The 9388-nt window shown below is 38.8% G+C and overlaps 1 protein-coding gene across 1 annotated transcript in view; it reads left to right on the forward strand.

The window, feature by feature from the left end:
- The first annotated feature begins 949 nt into the window (after positions 1–949).
- The window catches only part of THBS2 (thrombospondin 2), a 31516-nt gene continuing 23077 nt past the window's right edge, over positions 950–9388 (forward strand). The window contains exons 1-3 of the mRNA XM_009071772.1: positions 950–1020; positions 1946–2502; positions 4012–4096. Coding sequence (XP_009070020.1) covers positions 951–1020; positions 1946–2502; positions 4012–4096 — 712 coding nt within the window. The 5' untranslated portion in view covers position 950. The remainder of the gene's footprint in view (positions 1021–1945; positions 2503–4011; positions 4097–9388) is intronic.

A 9388-nucleotide genomic window follows, 5' to 3' on the forward strand; every position in this document is an offset into this window, starting at 1 on the left:
CGGGTCCCGCGGGGAGCCGCTGGGTTGAGAGGTGCGAGACGCGTCCTTGAAGCTGCCGGTAGTTGGCTGTAGCGGTGGTAGCTCGGGGTGACAGATAGTAAAGAATTCACTGTAGGACAAAGAAAACGTAGACGGTAAAAGGTGGCGGCATCCCTGAGTCTTTACAAAAATATGTGGAGTTGGCAGTGCTAAAGTGACTTGGCTGTACCCAGAGAGCTGGATGTCAACCTATTTCAGGGAATGCGTCTGCTCCATTCATTGTGCGTGCAGACACATGTGGAGATGCAATTATGTGGCTTATAACTGCATAGTGCTACATGGTAACACGACCATCACTTTAAAAGTCACTTTATCCAGCTGTGGTTGGCTACAGAGGATTGTATGAATGGGTAAATTGTATTCGTGTGTGTGTGTATAAATATATATACACACACACACACACACACACATAAAAGAAGGAGTTTTTATGATGGCACTGAAAAAGCTATGAAAAGTACTCCTATTAGTCAAAACCATCATCTACTGAGATACCATTGTTCCAGAAGGAATTTTAGCTGAACATTGTGCTCCAAAGTAAAGATGTAACTAGCAATATGCTCTGTCTCCTGTAGTGGCATAGTGCCTATGCTGGCTGCTGGATCTTCATGAAGAAAGTAATAGCATATATTTTCTGCATGTCTTAGCTTTTTATTATTAAGGAGATCTTCATTAAAATAAAGAGCATTATCATTCATAGTTCCTCTTCCTGTCATGTTTTACTCCTAGCATCAAGAACAGACCCAGAATAAATATTACAAGAATCAGACAAGATAAAAAACCTGATTTTATATGTGTAGTTATTTATAATAACAGTTCTGTTTATGACATTTCTTGAGGTCAATTAAAATATTTGTAGTAGATAAATATTATTTACTTGATACTTACTACTATTTGGTTTATTCATAGGAGTTATGCTGCAGAGGAGGGGGCTGTTGTGGCTTGCTGTCTTGATAACCCTGTGGGTTTCCTCAAATGCTCAGGGTAAGTTCTGACACTTCTTAACTAGATGTAGAGTAACTCCCAAAGCTAAAAGTTGGTGTAAAATGTTGGTTTACCTGAGCTACAGTGGGCAAAGTTATTAGAAAGGATTTTTTTCTAGAAGTGTCTGGTGTATTTTTGGTAGATCTGTCTTATCAATGCTAAATGAAGATTCCTCAACAAATACCCAAAGTTGCTTACTGCAGAAATTATTGATTAAAATGTGTGTAATCTCAGAAATGATTGCTATTATACTTTCCTATGCAGTGGAAATGTGTGGTGAAATTAACATAAACAGAATCACTGGGTGGGGTAAACATTTTAAAAAGTGGTAGAGAAATAGACATCTACAGACCAAATATAACTAGAATGTAAACTGGCAGAGTGCCAGACCCCGTGGCACAGACATTTACATCTGGCTTCATGTTTGGAATCTTTAAAAAGCAAATCTCCTGCTTCCCGTTGTCATGCAGCCACATGAATTCTCATAATTTGATCTTGATTAGCTGATAGTAAAAATACAGAATTTGCCTCAACTTCCTTATTCATTCATATATATAAAAAGTATTTTAGTGAATAAATTGCTGCATGTGTCTATGCATAGGCATACACATTGCATATAGCATGTATATATATACCAGTATGTACTATATAGTCCTATAAAATATAAAGTCTTATGTTTAATTATATAATCAAACTTATTTATGTCTGTACATACAGAGTGAGAGAATGTCATGTAAATGAAAATGATAGGTAGAAAATATAAATCACTTGCATGCTAGTGGGAAAAGTTCTGCTTGTGGAAGTAGGAAAGTATTGGGTTTGCTCTGCTGGTCCATACATCTGTCATACAATTACAAAGTATGGTGTGCAATTGTTTATTGTCTTTTTGTTTAGACACATTGTCACACACTGTTAACTTTTTCAGATGGTGACAAGGAAGAGGAGACTACCTTTGATTTACTTCAAGTCAGTAACATAAACCGAAAGACAATTGGAGCAAAATTGTTTCGGGGTCCAGACCCCACTATCCCAGCGTATCGTTTCATTCGGTTTGACCATATACCTCCATGTAAACCAGAGAAATTAAAAAAGATTATCAAACTCATACGGCAGAATGAGGGCTTTATCCTTTCAGCCACTCTGAGACAGGACAGGCAATCTAGAGGCACTATCCTTGCTTTAGAGGGTCCTGGCATCAGTGAGAGGCAGTTTGAGATCATTTCCAATGGCCGCGCCAACACCCTGGACCTTATCTATTGGGTGGATGGCTTCCAGAATGTGATTTCCCTGGAAGATGTGGACCTTGCCGACTCACAGTGGAAGAACCTCACCATGCAAATAACAGGGGAGAACTACAACCTCTATGTTGGCTGTGACCTTATTGACAGCTTCATCCTGGAGGAGCCTTTCTATGAGCAGCTGAGAGCAGACAACAGCAGACTGTACGTGGCAAAAGGGTCCATTCGTGAGAATCATTTCAGGGTAGGTGACTTGCTGAAGCTTGGGTCTCTGGTGAGGTAAGGAAGTAGTTGCAAGTAGTTTGAGAAGAACAGGTACAGCTTTGTTCTCCCAGCACTTCTTGGATTTGATGGGGTCACAGGCATTCCCAAGCTGACTTTGTTCACAGTGTGTTTTTATTAATTGCTGGATCTCTGTTGTGTGAATTTGGGATTCCTGTAATCAAAGGACTGGTAAAGCAAAACCTATGTCCAGGAAAAGTGTACAAAACCAATTTTTGGACTTTCCTATGCAACCATCCATGTTCTTTTCCAGATGTAAGACTGCAAAACATCTTGCATTTTTGTGGTGACTTATAGAATTCTTTGGAAATTTCTGGAGGAACTGTTTTTCCATTGAAATATATCTGTTCCAATCATAAGAGCATGTCAATATTTTTATATTTTATTTGAATGAAGAAGAAAAAACCAGAATTTTTCTTGGAGCTGAAGCATGTGGTGTTGGTCCATCCCATAACAGAACATCCTGGTTTGCCATTTTGAAGAGCCTTTCATTTCAATTTAAAATAAAAAAAAAGGAAAAAATTGAAAAAAATAAAATTTTTTGATCTGTCCTATAAACGAGATTTTTTTTTTTTTGTGGAAAACATTTCAAATGAAGCAATTATAAACTTTCTGGTTTTCCTAGCAAATGAAAATTACCATTTGCCTCCTATAGAGATGTGATCTGGTCCAAGTGCTTTAAGGATGGTTTCTTTTCACCCACGGCAGAAATCAAACTTGAATTCATGGTTTCAAAAATTTCAAAAAGCCTTTTCTTTCTCATGATGTTGTGCCATCTAGTTTTCAGCCAGAGCATGACATGCCAGAGTGTGGTTCCATGAGGTGACCAATTTTGGTGCAGATGTCAGAAGTTCTTGCCCAAAGTCTCTCCATTCCTGCCTCCATGACTAAGTTTCTCCATCAGTTGTACTCATAGAACTGATTTTGAAGCTGTAGTGTTAAGGATGTCACTGAAACAATGTGGTTTTAAATTATTTTTTTCTTTGATTTTTTTTTTTTTTTCCAAGTGGCATAGATACCACTTGGTTTTATAGTGTTGTCTCGGGGTAGTGTCAGCACAATTGAGGCGACTGTGAACTATGATGCATGGGAATAATAGGATAAGTTGCAAGTGTAATGGTCCAGGAAAGTTGACTTTGACCTCATGATGAACGTCTTGTAGAACTAAATGTGCTGTGAAAAGAGATTTGAGCTCATAGCTGATTAATAACTTTTATTATGACTTATTTTAGAACATACCTAGTTTTGTTGCTTATAGTATTGAAATTGTATATAACAAAACTATAAATATGTTGGTTTTTTTCCGCAGGTGTGTCAGGTTTAATGCCTTGTAGGTTGTTTTTTGTATAGCTGAATCCAGTCAGTAGCATGGGATTGAGGCATATCAGTTATTACTTACTCCCAAATTGATTTTACTGGTTTTTGTGGGGTTTTTAAAATTGTTTTTGTTTTGTTTTAATTATTATTACAGGGTCTTTTGCAAAATATTCAGTTAATCTTTGATGCTTCAATAGAGGATGTTCTGCGTAGAAAAGGATGCCAGAGAAGCCAGTCAAGTAAGGCTTTTTTTACCTCATTAATACTGTTCTGTTGACTCTGAAAATCAGAAATGTCAATGGTGGCATATTATCCTAAACCTGTGCAACTGATCCCTTGGAAATGCAAAAGAGAACAAGTTGCATTTTGATGGTAATAGGAACATATTTTTAGCATTCTTGAGGTGCCATTTCTACTCTCTAGCCTACTCTTTTAGTTCCTGTTGCTTAGGTTTATAGCTCTGAGCATGTGTTTTTAAGTTGGAAGAAAAGCTGTTGAGCAAGGAATTCATAGAAATAGAAGGAAAAAAGTATATGTATGAAAATGCCTACATTCTTCAATGAGTGTTCTGTGATTCTTTGAGCACAAGACAGGTAATATTGCTTCTGAATTCTGCTGCTGGTTGTCAATGTGCCCATGAACAAGTCTGCTGGTCTTAAAGACACTGAATTCCTTGGCAATAACTTTGTTGGCTGAAAGAGGCTTTGAATTTGAATCCCAAAGTATTGTTAGTCAAAATAACCTGAGGAAAATAAGAAATAAAAGGAAGAGATATGGAAGGCATGTATGTTGCAGGCTGACATGTGTTCTTGTTAGTCCAGTTCATGCTGACCTCACCAGGAGCGGAGCACTCGGTGTATAGGAGTATATTGGATTCATCATGAAAGAGTTATGATTATTTGTCAAGTATACACTAAAGGTTTTGTACCCAAGGTCATGGGAGGTGCTGACTCTTTTACTTCCCAGTATTTGTAACTGACAAGAGCTCAGTCAAGGATCAGAGCTAACTGAATCTGTCAGAGGAATGTGGTGGTTGCACAAGGCAGTCAGGACTTCAGGGTTTTATTTGCAGCTCCTGACATCCGAAATGCCATTATTTCTGTCACTTTGCTAAGACATGTGACATAGAGCAAATCAGTTAAGCAGACTGAAGTAAATTTGTTTCCTTGTTTATGCAAAACCCAGAAACTAAGCCATAGCAAGTCTTGATTTCTTCAAAGAGGGACAGAGTACTGAGATTTTGTGATGAAAAGTCTCTATAAGATGTATAAAAGTGTGTGTATATATATGTATGTATATACCTCTGTAGGATTGTCTATGCTTAGAAAATTAACTGAGCTCACTAGTCTGTTTTTAAATGCTGATAAAATATCTTGGTTATTTCATATGTTCCAGAGGTGTGCTCTGGTGCAGGATCTTGGTCGCAAGTGTGACAGTGTGTTAGAAATGAGTCAAGTGGGCTACAATGGAAGTGGCCTTACACGGCACAGGCAAGAAGACATGCCCTCATTCAGTGGCTGTCATCATTCCCAACCAAGCTGCTTTCTGTATTCAGAAACTACTGAGAAACTACTCAGAACTACTGATTACTAGTTTTCAATTTTGTTAGTAGAATGAAATGCTTAAAGAGCAGAAATTCAGTGGGGAAAATGTAGGTCTAATTGTAATCTGGATAAATGGATGGTTTCAGGAAGGATACAATTAAGCTACTCTTTGACATTTATCAGTGAAAACAAAAATCCCAGAAATTGAAGTAGAACTTTGAGGGCACATTCAGCAGTGAGAGGCAGAAGTCTCAGTCGAGTGGATGGGTTCCCAAGGTGTAGATGGATTGCACCAGGAAAGCAATGAAAGCCAGTGTCTACAAATCTTTTATATTGTTATTGGCTGATTGCCAGAGAGGGAAATAGTGTGACCAAATGTTTTGAAATATCACCAAATAGAAATGGGATGTTACTGTACTTCTGCTATGAAGAGGAAGTCAATGTGAGCCTAAAGAAATAGCTGAGTTGTGCATGCTGATACATACCTTAGGAGGAAGGAATTCTTATACCATTCAACTCTTGCAGCTCTAACCAACAGATAATATTTTCTTAATGTTTTTTTTATCACACTGTTAACTACCAAATTTTCAGGTTCGATAAATAAATTAAACAGATTTGATTTGTTTTGTGTTTTTCCTTCCTGGGAAGTATTTAGCAAAATGTTCAACTTGGAGTATTTTTACTTTTACTTTACCACATCAAGAGAACTCTGGAAATTTCTTGTGCAACAACAGAAAAGTGCTAATAGCACACTGGCTTGAGACCATCACAATTACATGAGGAGCTTGTTATGTGCATGTCTGATTTTCTTACACTGCCTTTCCAGCTTAATTACAAAATCGCAGAATGGGTAAGGTTGGAAGACATCACAGTGGGGCATCTGGTCCAACCTCCATGCTCAGTCAGGGTCATCCTAGAGCACATTGCACAGGATTGTGTCCAGACTGTTCTTTAATGTCTCCAGAGAGTGAGAATCTATGACCTCTTGGCAATCTGTTCCAGTGTGCAGTCACTCGCACAGTGCAGATGTCCTTCCATTCCATGAGGTGAAACTTTGTATGCATCAGTTTCTGCCCATTGCCTCTCATCCTATTGCTTGGCACCACTGAGAGGAGCCTGACTCCATCCTATTGACAACTTCCCTTCAGATACTTACAGACAATTATGAGGTCCCCCTCAGTCATCTCTTCTCAGGGCTGAACAGGCCTAAATCTCTCAGTCTGTCCTTGTAAGAGGGCAGATGTCCTTCCATGCATCCAGGTGAAACTTTGTATGCATCAGTTTCTGCCCATTGCCTCTCATCCTATTGCTTGGCACCACTGAGAGGAGCCTGACTCCATCCTATTGACAACTTCCCTTCAGATACTTACAGACAATTATGAGGTCCCCCTCAGTCATCTCTTCTCAGGGCTGAACAGGCCTAAATCTCTCAGTCTGTCCTTGTAAGAGGGATGCTCCAGGCCCTTAATCATCTTTGTAGCCCTCTGCTGCGCCTGCTCCTGGTGCTCCATGTCTCTCTTGTACTGAAAAGTCCGGACCTGGACACAGCACTCCAGATGCAGCCTCACCAGGGCTGGGTAAAGGGGCAGGATGGTTTTTCTTTGCCCATCTCCACAATCTGTTGAGGTCCTTCTGATGGGCTGCACAGCTCTCTGAGGTATTGGCCACTCCTCCCAGCTTTGTGCCATCAGTGAACTTGCTGAGGAGGCACTCTGTCCCTTCATCCCAGCCACTGATGAATTAGTAAAACAATACTAGGTCTGGTATTGAACCTTGGGGAACACTGCTAGTGACAATTAGCGCAGTTGAAAAGCCAGAAGTGATATGCTATTAACCACAGTGTACATATTTTCCCATTTTGATGGCCCACTCATTGAGCTGAGGTACAGGAACTAAGTTGCCATATTTATGTGTGAATGTCCCATAACAGCAAGGCTGATGTTACCTGTGAAGTGCTGTCAGCTCTGAGGACACAAAGACAGACAGGACTGTGTGTCTTAGATCCTAATATGAGAACGTGAGGTATGGTAAAACGTTAGCTTGGGATTGCAGTAATGTCCAGGGTAGGAAAGTATGTCTGTAGTGTGGTGGCTGCAAATCCTTTAGGCAGGACATATACACAGCCCTGGATGGGAGATATGACAAAAACACTCCTAAATAGGCACATCAATAAAATCCCTTCTTGAGTTATATCAGCAGAATGACATTTGCATATGGGAAAGGATGCACATTTTGCTTTTCTGGTTTCTCATTTTAAAGATAATCATGTGGTCCTTAGGAAATTAGCAGGAAGCCAGCAGCAGAGAACTGATTTCCCAGTGATCCCCAGGCATCTTCTTTCAGTCACTGCCAAGTACCAGTAGGAAGTGTGGATTTAGTTCTTCTAACATAGTTTGTTTCCTTCGTAGATTTCAGCTTTATTAATGTCCTCAGAATGTTCCGGTCAAGGCACACTCCATTTTGGCTTGAAAAATATGAAATTAATGACCTGAGAAGTGCTATGGGGGAATCTGAGAAATCTAGTGTTTCAATGTGGTAGGAAAATTGCATTCTTTCCAGGGAATCAAAAAGCAGCTGAAGTAAACTGTTATGACAGAGTTTTGATCTGCTATGTGGTATATCGGTTTTCACCCATCCTGTAAATGAAGCTGGACAATTGCTTCAGCTTTGGAAAACTGTGAACAATTTTTTTTAGCCCTTGGCTAGTGGCAGATGCTTCATACCTAATTTAAAAGCACTTCAAGCCAATAATTTTAAGTATGGTTGAAAAGTAATCATTTAATGCCCGACTGTGGGTTGGTTCTTGGTTCTTTTATTTTTAGCCTCCTAAATCATTATATATACTTTGCTCTCTTTTTGATTTCCTTTTATATTTAAATATAATACTTTACATTGTCCAGTCAAGCATAAGATGAAGCCCTTAAAATTTTTGAAGCATTGCCACCTTCTGTGGCTTGTCAACACTGAATGGTATTGGTGTGTTTTGAAGCATATGTTTTATGGCACATATTCCTGTGCTGATTTCTTCTTTTTGATTTGCTATATCCTTTGCTTTTCTTTATATTTGGTAACCTTGAGCTATTCCAATATCACTAAATCTGGTAAATAAGTCTTTATAGAGAGACAGGCCAGTATGGAATTCTGTATAGCTGATACCAAATTTGAATGTAGTGTGCATCCTTAGAGAACTTCCATGGAATCTGTAAGATATTTACTTGGTGGAGATTTAAATGCTCAAGAGACCACAGACTGTTTTATTGAGTTATCTATGTGTTTTTTTAATTAATTATGACTCGTGCTTTCTGTTATATTATTTTTGAGTTATTTGCTGTAGACAGGGATGTCTTTTAAAATATTAGAACATATCCAGTTCTCCCAGTATAATGCATACAAAGTTCTGTTTTAATTAGAGTCTGCCTGTTGGAGGAGTGTTTAGAGTGACAAATCAACTATTCAGTCTGATCTTAACTTGACTTCCATTTCACTTCAGAATGAGGTTATTATTATAACAGCTCCTGTTAGTTTAACACCAGACATTGGAATACAGAGCAACCCAAAGTCTGGTATAAATTGCATAGTGGTCCAAATTTGATCCAAGCGACCATGGAATTTATGGGCCGAACCAGAATGATGACTTTCTGCAAGGAAATTATTTCTCCTTTTTCTCTGCATTGAGGAAATGTGATAGGTTGTGAAGAAAGCTGAAACCTTTCATATCTCTGAGTGGAGAAAATGGGTTTGCTTTCTTCTTAGTGTGTCCTTCTGTTATGCCTTCTTCATAAATGAATGTGTTGCAATGCCAACAGTTTTAAAGTGGGGGCCATGTGAGACACAGCTTGGCTCTTAATTTTGAAAAAGGAAAGCCTATAATTGGAACCAGCTGACATCTAACCCCTCTCTTTTATTCATGGGTATAATAAGCATGAAGCTGTGCCAAAATAGATGTGTTTAAACCCTACCCATGGGTGCCAATCTGTGATTTCAGCA

The sequence above is a fragment of the Acanthisitta chloris genome, unplaced genomic scaffold, assembly GCF_000695815.1.
Source record: "Acanthisitta chloris isolate BGI_N310 unplaced genomic scaffold, ASM69581v1 scaffold510, whole genome shotgun sequence".
NCBI lineage: Eukaryota > Metazoa > Chordata > Aves > Passeriformes > Acanthisittidae > Acanthisitta > Acanthisitta chloris.